The 17,041-nt window shown below is 43.2% G+C and overlaps 1 protein-coding gene across 2 annotated transcripts in view; it reads left to right on the top strand.

The window, feature by feature from the left end:
• The first annotated feature begins 1,851 nt into the window (after nt 1-1,851).
• The window catches only part of ATP8A1 (ATPase phospholipid transporting 8A1), a 220,875-nt gene continuing 205,685 nt past the window's right edge, over nt 1,852-17,041 (top strand). Inside the window, exon 1 of one of the 2 annotated variants that reach the window (XM_040966355.1) lies at nt 1,852-2,097. In XM_040966355.1, coding sequence (XP_040822289.1) covers nt 2,049-2,097 — 49 coding nt within the window. In that variant the 5' untranslated portion in view covers nt 1,852-2,048. The remainder of the gene's footprint in view (nt 2,098-17,041) is intronic. The other variant, XM_040966356.1, reaches the window with a different exon arrangement.

The raw sequence follows: 17,041 nt of genomic DNA, 5'->3' as shown, positions 1-17,041 counted from the left end.
TTTGTTGACAGGCTGTTAAAAGCACACACATGCAGAAAACAAAGGTTGTGTCGGGAAATCCCTGGATTGTTCTTTGTAAACAGATCTGAATCTCATCCAAGGACTATTAAGAACTGAAAAGGTGATACTGCACCAATCAAACCTGGCAGTGATTTGTGCACTGATTTTGGGTAAAAACTGGCTCTGGTGTTCTGTAAAATAACAGCTTCAAGGTTAATTAGGAAAGCCCTGAGGGCCAGTTTCTGTTCACTCACGCCAGAGAGCTGCTTTTTTTATTTTGTTTGTTTTCTCTAACTTGTTTCAGACTTTTGTTCATCATGCCAGAGAAGTCAGCTTTATAGAAGTTGATCCTGGGACTTTGGAAGAAAACAGTCAGTGATGACCGAACTGAAATGTCCTTGTTAACACTTCACTTTTAGAAGACCATGTATGTAAACTTGAGCCACCCCTGGAAAGGACACCCCCTGAGATGCCCCGTGAACACTGGGGATCCATTTTCTTTGTTTCAATTCCAGCCTGCGAATTAAAGCCAAGGAGGGTGGACTCCTCATGAATATGCATTGCACTCCTGGCTGAGTATGAATGTAGGGCAAAGCTCTGATTAGCAAACCTTAGCCCCAAGAAGCAGAGGAAATACCACGAATGGAGATAACATACGATGGGCAGATTTCTTTCTCTCGTCTTTTTTCTTTTAAATTTCACTGGAGAATAACCACATCTCTCCAATCTGTCCCTTCAGGATCTGAAAGCAGTTCAAATAAAAGGCCTCCATGTGAGGCCCTCCTCCAACAAACCAGTGCCGAGGAAGCGCAGCAAATCCGTCTTAATTTAATTTATCCTCTCTGGCCAGTTCAGCAGAATCTACACAGAACATCTGCACTTGGAAGGAGAAATAACAGTACTTTTTAAAAATACTCCGTGTACTTGTTTTGATCATTCATTAGCACAGAACTCGATACACAAAATAAAATGTAATGAGGTTAGGCTAGTCCATAGGACCTGAGGTAACGTTTTAATATATTTGTAGATTTTATGCCTATGAGCTCTCGGCCCACTGCTGATAAAAACGAGTTTCTGCAGAATTGAATCAAAAATACAACCCCCAAAATGAGACACTGGGTGGGACGCTCCAGGCCAACAGTTGATCTTACTGTAATTTCAGAGCATTGTCAGTGAGCACAACGCTAACTACCGGGGTGCCCCGGGCCGCTTCACAAGCCGGTCCCGGGCGCCACAAGCGGAGGAGCAGCGCCTGCCCCCCGACGGTCCGGGCCGCGCAGCCTGTTGCTGGAGGCCAGGCCCCGGGTCGCTCTGGGTGCACAGAGAGCCTTGGGATTACACACACACACACCAGGGCGCACCCCGTTCTGCTCTCCGCCGCGGTCAGGGCCCGAACCTCGGCGTCCCACAGCCTTTTCCGCCTCTCCCGCCACCCACAGTACACAGCCTCCTCTCAGACGACAGGAGACTCCATTGCTGCTAAAAGTCGGGGAGACGTAGGAGGCGAAACGCAAGGACGCCGCCGCCAGCCCACTCCTTCCGTCTGTTCAAAACGTGACGGTTCAAAACGCACTTGAGAAGCAAACCGGTGAATCGGAGAAGCCGCTGGGCGGATGAGGTTGCAGGCGGAGGGCCGAGGAGGCTCCGTCGCACGTCTTCCCTCGCACAGTGGTACGGTCCTCCCGGGGGCGGGGCGGAAGCCGCCTTCCCGGCCCGGTCTCCGCCCTCCTCGCGCGGGACCGCGAGATCCCGGGAGCGCGCGTCCGCGCCCGCGCGCCGCCGCTCGCCGAGCGCCCCCTCCGCGTCTGCAGCCCGAGCTCGCCCGGCTCTGGGGACGCCGCCACCGTCGCCTCCGCCGCCTCTTCCTCCTCCCGTGGGCGTGCACGGGGCTGCGCGCCGGGGCGGGGAGGGAGCTCTGCCCTGGCTAGGCGGCGGGGCCCCGGCTGCTGCTGCTGAACACCGGCTCGGCGCAGCCGGGTCTGCCTGCCTCACCGCGGTGTGACAGGTGCAGAGTCGGGGCTGAGGACCCACCTGCGGCCGGCGCGGCGATGCCCACCATGCGGAGGACGGTGTCGGAGATCCGCTCGCGTGCGGAGGGTGAGTGGCCGCCGTCGCGCCGGGCTGGTTTGGGGCCGGGTGGGGGCGTAGAAGAGGTGAGCGTGAGTGTGAGTGTGAGAGACTATGGGGGAACACACCCGAGCAGGCAGTCTGTGCACCGTGCGCAGTCCCCCGCCGACCCTTCTCCCTACCCGGTGTCATTCCGGGTGCACTGGCAGCCCCTTTTCTGGGCTCCACAAGTCCCAAATTGGAGTGGTGGGAGGGAGCCCCGAGGCTCGCTGGCTCCGCAGCCTGCCCATTTGGTCCCTGTCACCGAGCGCACCCGCCCTGCTCGCCTCCCCGTCCGCTAGTGGGCGGACCTCAGGGTCTTCACTTAGCATCTCCCCACCCCCTCCCACCGCCCCCACCCCACTGCCCCCCGCCCCCGAAGAAGCCGGCTCGCTTTTCTCATCTACGGGATCCTTCTGTCCGGGGACCCTCGCCTCTCAGAGCGCAGGGAGCGTTGTAGGGGAGGGAGAAGACTCCGTGTGTACCAGGGGTTCCAGCCTCTGCAATTCTGCCTCTTGGCGGGGGAGTTGCACCCGGCTGAGGTTCCGTTTTTGTTTTCGCTTTAGCGTGAAGCCGGCGCTTCGTTCCAGCTGAGCAGACTCTTAGCGTGGTGGAAGCTGGTTCGTCCCCGGGCCAGCTGTTGAATGGCTACACCTGTAGGCAATGAGTACCAGGTGTCCTAGGGCGTTCGCTTGTGCCCATCACCCTGGCCTACCTGGAGGGTGGCACACAACTCTTTGAGTATCTGATTGTGCTCTGTGTGACGTCTGTGTGTGTCTTGAGTTTTGTTTGCCTTTTTCTCTCCCACAAACCTATACCTAATTCTGCAAAAGTTGGAATGGCAGGTGTTTGAGAATTAGCCTACCTTACCACCATCACTGACCTCCAGCCTTCTTCCTCATCCTCCACTGCAGGCAGGTGCTGAAGTGATTTTTTAAAAAGCATACACACATTAGGAGAATGGGATTCTAAAGGTTTGAGACAGGCCATTTTATTATCTTTTTCTCCCTAAGGTCCTCGTGGAATTATAATAATAATAATAATAATAAGATTCGCTGGATGCTATCATCCAGAATTCTCTGATCCAATACTTAGAAAATATTAAGTGGACCTCTGTAGCAAAAAGGTCACAGAGTCAGAACTGACTTGTGTCCCGCGAAGGAATACACACTGTCACTTGTAATAGCCTCTTCAAATATTCATATAGGCTGTTAAGAGTTTTAGATGTGTAATTGAATAGGTAATACTAAAAATGCACACACTAACATTATCTGTGTTTACATCTCTGAGTGAAATGAATTTTGCTAATCACCTTTTGAATCAGACAGACAGTGTGATGATAAAAGTTGGTCTTGGTAATAGTTGGTATTTTTAAATAATGATTTGTGGATGATCTGTTGTGGGAATTAGGGGCAAGAGAAGCAGTGCAAAGCAGTGCACAAGCTTTGGCACCCGAGAGTTTAACACAGAGAGGCTGCAGTGGTGGTTTAGATGGGCCTTTGTGTGTGCTGTTCAGAGCACGCCTACGAAGATGGCCTTTTAGCTCTCCTGGAGGTTGCTGAAGGTGGGGATTTCCACTGGTAGTTAGGGAACTGGAACGGTGAGAGTGGTCTAGGAACCAAGGTTGAGCAACTGGTTGAGTGATACATTCAGATTAAGAGCTCTGACCAAAAAAGGACTGCCTTTTTATCAGCCTTCACATTGCCTGAAGGTCCAGTGCAGTATAAGGGTCGTAATGGTGCTTGGTAAATGATTCTTCCCTCCGAATTGTTTGATTTCATTGTAAATGATTCTTCCCTCTGAAATTGTTTTAGTTTCTCAGCATTTGAGGTTGTGTTAAAGACAAATTAAGAATCCTATGAGATGGCCATGTGACTCTTGCCTTGCCCTGCCCACACCTTTCTCGCCCAAGGTTTATTTTCCCCTGACAGCTGCTGCTGCCCAGTGCCTTCCTTTGCGTTGCAGCCCCGCTTGGTTTCAGCTGAGGGGAACATCATCAGCCCTTCACCCAAAGGCGGCTGGTGCGTAAATGACTCAGACACTTGTAACCTTGTGGTTTGGCCACAAAGATTTTTTCTGTGCTGGCCATATCTCACTTGGGAACGTGAAGGTTAGAATGAGAATCGAAGCAGGAAGAGAAAGTGAGTCGGTTGGTAGAGGAGAGAATGGATGATTGAAACAGGAGTGAAGATGTTGCAGATAAGCATGAGCAAAACTGAATAAAGAGAAAGGGGAGAGAATAGAATGGGTGGGAACGCAAAGCTGATGAGAGAGGGTCGCCAGACCTTAGAGCCCTCCCTTTCTCTCCCTGAGTTTTCCACTACCAGTTCTCAAGTTGTATTAAAATAAGCTGTTTTGTTTGTTTGTTTCCCCTTTGAAGCTACTTGAATGGGTTTCTGTTCCCTACTTAGACCAGCCTTTCTGTCAGTTGTTTACAAGCAAATTGGAGAGAAAGGACTTAAAGGGAATAGAAAATAAATAGCCTAAGAGAGAATGTTGTGCCTTGAACATCATGCTGCTGTGGATGGTATAGGTCCTGTGGAAAATTTGGGATTTAGCACAAACTTATTTCTGAGCCGGAGCGCGTACCTCATGAAGGTCTGACGGAGGTCCTCGTGCACTGCTTCTCAAACCCCAAGGATGTGCTGACCTCTTGTTCAGTGCAGATTCTCATTCTGGTTCAGGATGTCTGTGAGGGTCTGGAGTTGTTTCACAGTAGTGATAAATGATAGGTGATGCTGCCTCAGGGTCCCAGGCTGAGCAGCAGTATTCTGAAGCAATATTCATTTCAGCTGTGGAGAGAGTGGTGAAGGTAGAAAATAACAATGTGAAAAAGTAGTAACAGAGAACATGGCTTATGTCAGAGTTCTTAAAGAAACATGAGAAGAAGAGAATGTCAGATTGGATAGGTAGAATACTGCTGGATCAAAGAGCATTTTTTAATGCCAAGATGAGTCATTTGGATACAAAACCAAATATTGAAACAGCATCCTAGAGTTCATGTAATCTAATTTCTTATTGGAAAATGACACCAGTACATAGTGTCTGACCTGGCCAATTGGGAGCTGAATCATTTGAAAGGACAAAGAAAATTCTTAGATGAGCCTAGAAGTATGCTGGATGTTCTGGAGGCGAAAGAACTCTCAGACAACTCCATTGGAAGTTCTTGTAATGAACAGATGGTTTGTGTTAGAATGGAACACTGAAAATGGGGAGAAAGGGAGAGATTTCTATGTCATTCAATAGCTATCTGTTGACCTCCTACAAGTTATGTTCCAAGTTGTTGAGCTACGTGAGTGAACAGCAGAGGAGTGCCACCTGAAGGCACTTATGTTGTAGTAAGGAGGTAAAGCAAGCAGAAAACATCAGCAAGTTGCAAAAGCTGTTATTAAGTGCTGTGGGGAAACTAAAGAGAAAGTAAAATGTGCACAGTGGTAACCCTATCAGATGCTTTAGTCCAGGCTTCATTGACAAATTGAGGTAAAAGGGGTGAGGGAATTAAATCACATGGGGAACTGGGGGTAAGGCATCCTCTCAGAGAGACTGTCCAGAGCAAAGGTTAATGCAAAGTTAAGGCCCTTTAAAGAAGCCATCTAAAAACAGTGGGAATGGAGGCCAGCAAGGTCACGTGATACCCCTTGGCTATCATGAGTATAGGGCAAAAGAGATGGATTCAAAGCAAGAGCAGCAGTTGTCCAGCAGTAATTTAGAATTTCAGTGTTTATGAAGTTGCACAAAGACACTAAGATAATAGTGGCCTACATAAAACAGTTTTTCATCTGCACACCTAACCCCAGGGTGTGCAGTCAGCCTCCGCTGAGCCTGCTATGCCAAGTCGATTGCCTCCTCTGGCCTGTGCTTCATCATCCTTGGTCTGTGAGTCCTGTTAAGTCACAACATGGTGGCTGGGGCGCCAGTCATTGTGTGGGCGTTTTAAGCATGAAAAAATGACAGTGTGAGAGAAAGAGGATTTTTTTTTTCCTGAAAGCACCACACACAGACTAAAGCTTATTTTGCATTAGCCTCTGTCTGCAAGAGAACTGGGAAATGGAGTTTTCCAGCTGGGCACATTACTCAATGTAGTGTTGCTAAAGGGAAAAGGCGAGAAAAGATTTTGGGTTGGCAACAGGTTCAGTCATAGTCAGGTCCTAAGATTGCCAAAGCCCCCTGCTTCAATGGAGTAGGACCGCCTCTACTTTTCCCTCTATATAAAATAATAAGCATTAAATTATTCAAGACTAAAGAAATGTGCATGTGAGAAAAAAAAAACCTACCAATCGTCTGCATGTTGTTTTGCATTGGTTATGGGAAAATGTAGAAGCCTTCATTTGATAATATGAAACATCCACAAAATGATAAATTTGCAAATATTTTTAGCCATCTCATTTTCCTAAATGGTAACTTTGGAATTTTTGTAACCCTGTAGAATACTTTGTTTCATTTACTAAAATGATCATAAGAGAAACAAAATTTCTGGATGGGCAGAGTGGTGAAATGACAATTTGAAATGTCCCCATGCCATCCCAGAGGCCCTGTTTGCAATCTCAGCAGTGTGCTCCAGTCCAGCTTCTTGCTGATGCACACCCTGGAGGGCAGCAACTGAGTTCTAGGCAGAGGGTTCCTGCTGCCCGTGCCTGAGGTCTGAATTGAGTTCCAGGCTGCTGGCTGGTGCAAGTATCGGGAGTAAACAAACAGAGAGAAGATCTATTTCTATGCCTCAGAAATGAATTGTTTTTGTTTATAGACTTTGCATGTTCCCTATAAAATATTTTGGTTTTATATGTTGTACTCTTTATTTAGTGAAGCACTAGACCTTTGACTATACTCTAAATTTAAAATTTGTGACTTCAGAAATGAGAGGGAGAAAGTGAAGTATCTATGATGGATTCTGTTCTCTGAATTAATAGTGTGTTAACATGAGAACTTATGAGAATTGTGTTGCAGTGGGTTTGTGAATTTGCTGTGACCCTAGGACCATTAATCAATTTGCTTTAAGAAAAAAAAAAACCCTTTCAGCATTTTTAAAGGAAAACTCTGGAGGCTATTTCAATTATCATATATATAAATATAAAATTTTGTTTCTTTAGTAGGTGTTGTATTGTGTGGCGCACCTCCTATGTACCAGCTAATTGGGTTGTAGAGTAAAGAGATGTGGCAAACAAAGGAGATCCCACAGGAAATGGGGGAGATGAGTTTGAAGTTTGTAACGGAAGTGGCATGGTGTGAGAGTAAGATGAGGTGTCACAGAACCAATATTTGAAAGTCTCAAATTATGTATCATTGTGATGTAATTCTGGGAATTGCATTAATTGGATGGAACTAAATGGTTTTTACAGAACTCAATCCTCTTGTCATTCTGTCTCTTCAAACGCAGAGACAGTTAAAGCCTTTGCCTACGTTACAGCCATAGGAAAGTTTGTCTAAGTCTGAGGACTGTTGAAGTGAGTACAATGTTTTCTGTGTGGCTCTCTATCTACAGAGTTCCAATAGAATGTAATTGTTGAAAAAGCTACAGTTTGGACTTTTCTTCTCCACTCCTTTTTGGATTTTAGACCTTTCAGTGACCTTATTCTCTTGATACCTTGCCCTCAGAGAATTTTTGGAAGAGCTTCACTTAGGTATTTTGACTGTAGAGCTACAACGTGCTCATTGGAAAATCTCACACTGTAAACATGATTTCAAGAAAAGAGAAAAACTTCTCACTAAATTCTGCCATCCAAGTATAATCACATTGCTGTTATACAATTTTGCATAAAATTCATATGCATATGTAGAAAATGTTAGTATCTCAGTACAACTGTTCTCTAGGAAAAGAAAATGCATATTTATTTCAGAAAAACATCATTTGCTTTGTTGTTAGCCTTTGTTTCTTACATCCTGAATATTTGTGCCAGTCTAATACAGATTTGTTTATACTCCATTAAGGAAGTGACTTTTGTTAGACTTCCTGTCACTACTTTTATTTAGGGTGCTTAGAACAGTGTGTCACCTATTAGAGGCTCGATAATTATTTGTTGCATGCATAACAATATCATCAATTTTCATAGTTGAGCATTTTATGTAATATAAGACTTATCAAAGAATGCTCTGGGGCCCAGTGGGATGGATCAACTGGCTGACCCTCTCCCTGCAAGGGTTGGGATCCCATATGAGCGCCATATCCTGTCCCAGTGGCCCTGCTTCCCATCCAGCTCCCTGCTGGTCGACCCTGGAAAGCAGCAGAGGATGGCTCAATGCCTTGGGACCCTGCACCCACATGGGAGACCCAGAAAGGGTTCCTGGCTCCTGACTTCCGGTTGTCTCAGTTATTGCCTTTGTGGTCATTTGGGGAGTGAACCAGTGGATAAAAGATCTTTCTCTCCTCTTTGTAAATACATCTTTCCAACAACAACAACAAAAAAGCACACACACAAAGACAGTATAGGTGCACATTTAGATAATTTCAGTTTGATTTTTTACCAGATAATTATTGAATAAACATCTTTTTACATTTTTTGTGACAGTTGAGACGTATTTCAAAATTGCTGAAAAGATCATACTCACATTGAAAGTGAGGGTGAGTTCCTATTTCTCCATCCATTCTCTAGCCGTATGAATATACACCATTGAATATACGAGGGTATTCAAGAGTTTTGTTTGAAATGAAATCGAAAGAAACTTATTTTGATGTAAAATATTTTGAAATCCATATGTACTATTTAGAGTGCATAACGTTTATACATAACATGTTATACCATGCATAACATTTAGTTTCTATGCATGTGTTGAAATCTCTGTGAATCCATGAATTCAAATTTTTTTGTGCTAAAAATATACTTTAAATCCCATTTTTCATGAACTTTTGCAGTCCTCTTATACAATGCAATAAATAAATATATTCTCAGGATCACATTGCTTTAGTTATTATATTACACAGATTTTACTATGGTGATTTTTTTCTCCTTTGTGTTAATCATGTTCTTACATGTTTGTGTTGGACTTTTGAGAGCTTATATGTTGAGTATATTCTTTTCCCTGTTTGTAGTTTATCTCCCAACTTTGTAGTGTTTTCACATTATTAATTTTTATGAGGTACAATATTTATAAGTGTTTTCCTTAAGACTGTGCCCTAATGTCATTTTTATAGTTTCATTTTAAGTAGTTCAGTAGTAAGTAGTAAGAACAGTAGGATTTACTTTTAAGGGGAAAATAAGTTTCTGGATTCATTTTCCCCAAATTATCCTCTCGGTATAGTAACTGTGTATTTAATAATCTTATTTATTTGAAAATCGGAATAACAGAGAGAAAGGGGCAGAGACAGAGAATCTTCCATCCACGGCTTTACTCCTCACATGTAGTTTCTCACATCTTCAGATGACTGCAATGACTGGGGCTGCGGGAGTCTGAAGCAAACAAGCCAGGAGCTTTCCTTAGGTCTGTCACATAGGTCATCTGCTGCTACTTTCCTGAGACCATCAACAGGAAGCTGGATTGGAAGTGGAGCAGCCAGGACTCAAACTAGCGCCTGGAAGAGACACTGGCATTCCAAGCAGTGTCTATCCACTAATCCACATTGCAGGCCCCAGGAGACTTTTCTTCATATAAATCTTGACCATATAAATGATTTATTCCTCGTTTATTTGTGATTTCTGCAAATATTGTGAACAAAATTCTTTTAAAATTGTATGTTGTGATTTGAGATGCTAAGCTCCTGGATGGTGGTAACCATAAATTTTAAACTAATCATCTGAATGCTTTTAATATTCTTTTTACTTCATTTTCATTTCTGTATGTTTTTAAGTTTTGTCATACATTATATGCAGATTATTTTAAGTGATGTTTCCAATCATGCTTGACCTGGTGTAAGTTGGTTACACTTTTTTTTTTTAAGCAAGAGTACTTTGTTTTTATCTGCTGAATTGTTATAGACCCTCCAGCTTGCTACTTTTAAGATTATGCGTAATAGCCCTTACATAATAGTGGAACTCTTTCTCCTTCTTTATCTTTTCTGTTTAAGTAAGCCCACAGGTTTGACCAGCAAAGTTTTAGCTACTGTTTCCATGGAATCTATGGAATCACACTAACATTCGTATCTCATTTCAGCACTAAGAGAATTAAATTGTGTGCCACTTAAAATATTAGAGGAGCCACATTTAAAATGTAAAAAGAAAATCAGTGAAATTAGTTTTAGTAATGTACTTAATATCAGTCTATTAACATAAATATGGTATTTATGTTAGTAAAACAAATTTATATTTATATCCAAATTATTTCCACAGGTTATTGGTGCAAAAATTTTAAATGTGATCATTTACATTTGTTAATTGCACTACATTTTGTAAATCTGGTGCATATTTTTGTATTTATAGAACATCCCAATTGGATAGTCCTCTATTTTGTGCACATCCCAGCCTGAATAGCCAAGCTGTGGATTATACTTTTAACATACAGCTTCTAATTAGGATATATTGGAATTTTTCAAATGTAAAATTTTGTAACATAAATTTGTGGCTCAGAGAAGCTTATTAAAAATACTTGTGTGGATGTAGAGCTCTGGAGAGGGATTTAAGCCTTTTGTCTTCCCTCCTTCCAAGAGCAAGCAGTCATGTATGTCCTCATAAAACCTCATGTTGTGTCAGTGTTTAGATTACATTGCTTTCACATGGCCCTAGTGGCTGGTTAGTGTTTTTATGTAGCTGCATTGTGGCATCTTTTGCATCTGTTGTTTTGCCTCTGTTGAAAAAGAGGGATCCCTTTTCTTAATAGGTTTGACAAGCAAAACTATGTGGCTGTACCTTCCTGTTGTCTTCATTCATTTGTATGTTAGTGTGAAATGGATTTGACTAGTATGCCAGATGTCATTATCACTTGTGTTGCTCTAAAGGAATGATAGAATTTGACTTCTTGGATTATTTGCAACTCTAATTGACTTTTAGTAAGGGGAATTTTTATTCATTCATTCATTCATTCAAGAGAATGAGAGAGAAACAGCTCCCATCCGCTGAGTCTCTCCCCATTTGCTTACAATGACCGAAGCTGGGCCAGTCAGAAGTCAAGATGTAGAACTGCAATACAGGTCTCCTGTGCAAGAGGTGGGGAACCGATCACTTGAGCCATCACCGCTGCCTGCCAGAGAATGTGTTGGCATGAAGCTGGAGTCAGGAGCTGGGATTTAAGCTCAGTATAGGATATGGGTGTCATAAGTACTACGCCAAATGCCTGCTCCCCTGAGGGGTTGTCCAAATTAGGTCTCTGTGTGGTGTGAGCTGATCTTAATCCCTCTGGGCAGTGCTTGATAATGTCAGGTTAGTACAGTGACATTTCAGGCAAGATCTGTTACCAAGAAGGCAAAAGCCAACCTAGTTCTGGAGCAGGAAACTCCAAAGTGGAGTTTAGAGCGCATGAGTGCCTCTCCTGAGTGAGGCCAGCAAGCAATGAGTAGTATTCCATATTGAAACAGACAGATGATTTTGACAGCCATTTGAATTAGAGTGGCTCAGGTTTCTCTTCACACTCTGGTCCTAAGGCTAAGCTATCTTGTTATAAAAGAAATCCAGTTCCAGTTTCCCCTTGTCCCTCCCTCTTCCCCAAATAGGTTTATCTATACCTCAATGCTAAAAGCTTTCTCTGTAGGAGAAATTTAATGTGTTCTGACTTGAGACTCTAGTGACATGGCATGAAAATCCTGTGCCTTTTTGCCTGACCCTGTCATTGTGTCTGTCACAGCAGTTTAAAAGCTACAGTGCTGGCATCTTCCTGCCTTGCTTGTGGCAGTTTGGTTTCTGACACTAGCATAGCCTCTAGGGCTCACCACTTCTGAGGAAGTCTGATGCCATGCCCTTGGCCTAACCTGCCATGGTTTCTGAATGCCATTTGCTTGTAATTTCGCCGCTGTTGCGCCTGGTCAGCCCATCTGAACAGATTTGTTCCCCCATGTAGGAGACCTTTGGTCCTGAAGTCCACAACTACCACAGTCTCTCCTAGTGACCACCTGGCCCTTTCCAGCTCCTTTCTCATTCTTCTCTTTTTTCCCTTAACTTAGGCTACAGCATGACTCTGATCAAAGAAATGCAACAGGTCTTCATGTACAAATTTTACCTAGATTTGATGTGCTGCTTTATACTTGACTTTCAAGTTGGTTTCAGTCTCCATTCAGGCCTGAAAGGTTGTGATAAATGTTTTCAGATGTACTTGTTCAGGTTTTTTTAATCTCGTTGTTGTGATGAGATGTTAAACAAGTGACACAAGGAAAAAGGACTCTGCCTGCTATTTCTAATGTGTACTGTGTAATGTGACAGGACAGTGGAAAACCTGTGAAATGTGGATTGTTTTATAGCTTCACTGTGTACCTCAAAGGAACTCAACCCTGGCTGCTTAGATAACTCAGATGGGCAGCTTCTAGCCAATATGGAGTTTTGGACTTAACCCCCACCAATAGGGTCATTCAGTCTCAGCCATGGAAATATAAAACAAGGTATTCTTTATGTACTTCAGTGTTGAAAACCACTGGTATAGGTCCTCAAACTTGCTTACAGAGGATGGAGTCTAGATTATATGTACAGCCATACAGGTTGCCAGCCAGGGTATCAAGAATGTATGGGAGTTTTTAGTAAATTTTTTGTCTATCACCCCAATACCTGATGAACCAACTTAATTTCTTCTTTCAGAAATGGTCAAGTTCGTATAATGCCAGCCAATTATTAGGTATTAAAGGTGTTCTTTAAAATTCCAAATTGAGCATTAATTCAGTGCAGTCTTGAAAAGCACAACACATTGAGTTTGTTTTTAGCTGATGTTCTATCTTCTCTGGGAGCTTATTAAATATGAGCTTTTCTGCAGTGTTCTTACTAGTTTTCTGCTAACCTGTTTACTTTTAGTGTGTAGTAGCTATTAATAACTTTATTCCCTATTTGTAGCCCACATGTTTAGTCATATACAGCTAGAAAACATTGGCTGAACAATTTTGTAGAAGACTGGGAAACCTGCGCAGCAATGTGATTTTCAGAGGCTACATTGCTGTCTGTGTGTCTGCGGTTACTGATTTATGCTCCCATGACTTGAAATTGTCTTCTGCAGATTCATGCACTGAATATAAAGATGTACCCCAACTCCCAATTTTCCTACGTTCCTTAGTTGCTGAGATACTGCCGTTTTTGAGGCTCTTCATTTGACCCAAGGTGGTTTCTCTGTGGCCAGTGGGGTGGATTGACTCTAAGATACAGGTGGTGGCCACTCCTGATAATGCATGTGATACACACTTGAAACTCTGAGGATTAAAAAACATCTCAGTGCCTTAGATCAAGTGTATTGTGGCCAACCCTTGCATGATTGTATTTAATTTTGTAGTTTTGTCTGTCCTTATTCTTTCTGCACCTAGACTTTTATTATGTGACTTATATTTTCCAGATGGGAATCTTTTAAAAAAAACATTTTACCTAGTAGAAGTCTGAATTCTCAGTGCAGTTTAATCCCAAATGGCTACTTAACTGCCGTCCTTTTGTTTAAAGCTTAGGAAAAGAATCATATGTGAAGTTGGTCTTTTGTTGATTTCCAACTGAACATAATTAGCAGCTAAGATGTAGGAATGGGGGTGGAGGGTAGCTCTTAATTTCCCCAGGTCCCAGGTTGAATTTCCCTTGATGTTATTTAGTGACTTTCCCGGTGGAATTCATCCCTGTGGTTGATAAACCACTCTTGTATATTCTAATTTGGACTAAGCCTATTTACTAAGGCCTTCCAGCCAGAGCTCTTCTAAAAGGTACCAGACTTTTCCTGTATGTTTGACTGTTAATTGTTCTTTCCATTTTTTTTTTAATTCCACTGACACAAACTAATAGGTTAGTGATGGTTGTGCTTCCTGTGACTTCAGGCTGTTTGGTACCTGGCTGTTTGACACAGTAACCATCTAACAAGTAGAATACATTTGTTGTGACTTGAGACAATGACTCGTTTAAGCCTGTCCCCTCTCCAGCATTGTAAACTAATGGCCTATAAATAATATTTGCCTTGGAGAGAATTGAACATGAGGCACTTGAGGCTCCCTGTAGGCCTGGTTCCTAACTGGGATCCAGGCCTTCCAAGCTCTGTGGCCTTGTACAAGTCACTTAGCCTTTTGGAGGCTCCCAGTTTTTCCTTGATAAATGGTAACGCAGATCTACCTGCTGGGTTGTGGGACATCAAGCCTGGCTGTACATCATAACCTCTCCAGCAGCTTCCAACTTGCTGATTTCTGGATCTGAGCACCCAGAGAGTCCCAATTCATCTTGAGGATAAAAGGTGAAGTGAGGAACGATGCTACTGACTTCCGCTACTATGTGTCAGTGAGGGTGAAGAAGTGATCAGGTTTGGGAAACACCTTAAAGGCAGGGCTGACATTATTTGTTGTTACATAGGATGTGGAATACTGAAAAACAGAGGAAGCAGGATTGAAGTTTTGGTCCCTGAGCTTCAAATGATGATGTCAGGGTTGAGGTGGTGGTGGCCTAACAAATTGAGCTGCCTCTTGCAGTGCCTGCATTCCACATCAGTGTGCTCAGTTGAATCCTAGCTACACTGCTTCCAAACCATCCTTCTGCTAATGCATCCTGGGAGGCAGTGGATGGTGGCTCACATACTTGGGACCGTGCAACTCTGCAACCAATAATGGAGACCCTGATGGAGTTCTCAGCTCCTTGCTTCGGCCTGGATGTTGTAGGTACTTCAGGGGTAAACCAGAGAATAGAAGATATTTTTCTCTCTTTACCTGTACACAATACATGCATACAAATAAACATTTTTAGCAGATTTATTTGTTTTTATGTGAGAGGCAGAGTTCCCAGTGCCAGCACTGTGATATAGTAAGCTAAGTCCTGCCTGTGCACCAGCATTTCACATGGGCACTAGTTTGTATCCTAGCTGTTCTGTTCTGATCCAGCTTTCTCCTTTCTCTACCTTTCAAATAAAAATAAACTAAATCTTAAAAAAGGAAAGGCAGAGTTTCAGAAAGAAAGAGACAGGCAGAGAGCTTCCATCTGCCAAGTCACTCCCCATAGGGCCAATGGCCAGAATTGAGCCAGTCCAAAGCCAGGAGCTTCCTCCACATCTCCTTTTGGGTGCAGAGACCCAAGCACTTGTGTGCTTGTGTGCAGCACTCAGTACACTTCTAGTCTGTTAGCACAGAGCTGGATCACTAGTGGAGCAGCCAGAACTCCAGCTGGTGACCATATGGGATGCTGGCTCCACAAGTGGAGGCTTAGCCTGTTACACCATAGCACCAGGCCCAATATAATGGTGCTAAGATTAAAAACACTGGATTCAGGGCATAAAACTCTTAGTCTTAGAAAAAAAAAACCAAGAAGCCCCTGTGTGCCGAAGCACAAGTGTTTATACAGATCCTTTTGTTCTCTTAGGAAGAATATTTTTGCATTGATCCTAAAATCCAGATGTCAGAATTTTCTTCCTCTTTTCCACTCTCCTGTTTTCTAGATAGTCTTTAGAACTCCAGTGCCTCAGTGCTGTGAGTCTCAGGCTTCTGCACCTGCTGGGGATTGATAGTTCTATTGCCACGACTCTCTGCTTCATCCTTAGACTTGATGAGAACACTCTCTCATGTCATCCTTGTGTTCTCTTGGCTTTTGATGTGCTCCAGACTGCAGAGACATTCTCCAGAATGAAGATATTAAATGAAAGCATTTGTTATAAAGTAGAAGCTAACAAATGCTTCTGAATCTGCATCTGGTGAGTGATAGTGATCAGATCAAGCTGTTCATATTTTGAGAGCCGAGTCTTTCACATGCTGGAGTGATTTTTTAAATCTCATGGTATTTTCTTATCATCAGATACCCGGTGTGCCTTGCTTACCACTGGCCACAAAGCCAGAGCTCAGGGGTACTGATCTCATGAATCTCATTGGTAGGGGTAGCATCTGAAGGTCAAAAAACCGTTGAGTAAGGAGATTCCTCACCAGCTGACTGTTTTTGTGCCATTAGAAGGTTCTTGAACCTCAGTTCTCTCTTGCTTCTTGTCATACTTCTACCTATGAATTGGGTCGTTGTTCACATGTGTAGGTGTCATTGCTCTAATATCACTGAGCATTGCACTGGGTCTTCTAAGCCTTTGCAACCCACCAGTTGTCATTCAAACATCCTGGCTTACTCCTTTTAGCAGAGCTATCTTATGTGTTTTTAGCTACATCCTGACAAAGGATGCTAGCCATGCCTGACTTGTTTCTGTGCAAATGTCTCTTAGATCTCTGAGCCCATCTTGTTTAACCAGTCTTGATGGGTTCTTTCATGCTGCCCACAGTGCTGATGGCAGACAGGCCAGCTCAGGACCGCACCCATTCTCAGGGTCATGTCAGGGCACGATGGAGTTCTTAAGCACTCCTTTATGAGATTCCCTTTGTTCCAAATGTGTTCAGTGAACTTGTTAGATATTTTGCCTGCTGGGATGTGACTCTGCTTGTGATCCATAGGCAGATGCAAATGTCACCCCTTTCCTCATTCCAGGTGGTGTCTAGCTCTGGGTAGTAGAACGTAGTGGTTCCCTCTTGGAGGCAATTATGTTGTGATGCATGCTGTGCTGCGTTCCCACGAAAGTCATAATTGGCAGGTAGCTTTAGTTCCTCCTTTCAGTGTTTTTGATGATTGAGACTTTGTGAAAAAAAATAAAAGTGAATTATTGTTTTCTGCCTTACAGTCACAGTGTAGGTAAAAAGCAGGTGCCAATCAGACCCAAGTGACTCATTCTGAGAATAATGCAGCACCAAGATGATATTATTTGTGCTTGTTTTAATAAAATGAAGACTAGTCTATGCAACCAGTCATCTATTTGCCTGCTTTTGTGTTATAAAGATGTGTTAGCCCCTAAACATGACAACAGCAATGACTCAGATGACTTCTATAGTTGTTTGTTGATATTTTTCCAAGGTTTCTTAAGTTCCTTGAGAACTGTAATTCAGTTGTATCTTCCTATGAAC

This window comes from Ochotona curzoniae, unplaced genomic scaffold, assembly GCF_017591425.1.
Source record: "Ochotona curzoniae isolate NIBS_2020 unplaced genomic scaffold, NIBS_Ocur_1.0 scaffold_4505, whole genome shotgun sequence".
Lineage (NCBI taxonomy): Eukaryota > Metazoa > Chordata > Mammalia > Lagomorpha > Ochotonidae > Ochotona > Ochotona curzoniae.
Note: the sequence above shows the minus strand (reverse complement) of the source record. Positions and strands in the feature narration are given on the sequence as shown.